General features: G+C 36.5%; 1 protein-coding gene across 1 annotated transcript in view; it reads right to left on the minus strand.

Moving 5' to 3' along the window:
* The window catches only part of LOC107667626 (DENN domain-containing protein 2D-like), a 16,424-nt gene that overhangs the window by 4,844 nt on the left and 10,856 nt on the right, over positions 1–724 (minus strand). The window contains exons 7-9 of the mRNA XM_016459344.1: positions 424–595; positions 305–321; positions 258–273 (exon numbers count right to left, since the gene is read on the minus strand). Coding sequence (XP_016314830.1) covers positions 258–273; positions 305–321; positions 424–595 — 205 coding nt within the window. The remainder of the gene's footprint in view (positions 1–257; positions 274–304; positions 322–423; positions 596–724) is intronic.

Raw genomic sequence — 724 nt, forward strand, 5'->3', positions numbered from 1 at the left:
AAGATGCGCGTTAAATATCGCATGCGATTTATCGTGCAGCCCTAATAAAAACTGATCATTTCTTTAAAACATATTTTTGTGCTTTTAAGTTTGAATGTTTTTCTTATAATTTCTAAATACTACACATTTATTCAATATTCTGTAATATATATTAAATAGTACATAGTCAACTATATTTTTAAACTATTATATTTTAACATATTCTATTATGAAATAATATAAAAATGTTTTCCACTTTAAGTATTCTTTTTACTCACTGACAACATAACGCCGCTCGCATCATTCACAGTCGGGTTATGGCGACAGATCGACAATCATCAGCTGAGAGACACAAACACAGAATCATCAACATGTTCAGTAAACATTTAATTCATTGTTAATAACACTCATATTCAGACTGTAGGGTGTGAGTGTGAGACTGACGTCGCTGTGGTCCGTCAGCTGCTCCAGCAGGTTCTTCTGGACTCCCAGCAGGTACGGTGTCGGCGCGGCGCACACGTCGATCAGAACCGTAGGAACGATTGATATGAACGTGTGCTGCCACACGAACGGATACAGCAGAGCAGCTACAGCGTGAAGAACCTGCGACAGAGTGCTGAACACACACACACACACACACACATTAAATATTGATTATTATAAGTATAAATATTATAATGAATAATTATTAAAAGGAACTATAAAAACTAGGGCTGCACGATAAATCGCATGCGATATTTAACGC

This window comes from Sinocyclocheilus anshuiensis, unplaced genomic scaffold (assembly GCF_001515605.1).
Source record: "Sinocyclocheilus anshuiensis isolate Anshui unplaced genomic scaffold, SAMN03320099.WGS_v1.1 scaffold1799, whole genome shotgun sequence".
NCBI lineage: Eukaryota > Metazoa > Chordata > Actinopteri > Cypriniformes > Cyprinidae > Sinocyclocheilus > Sinocyclocheilus anshuiensis.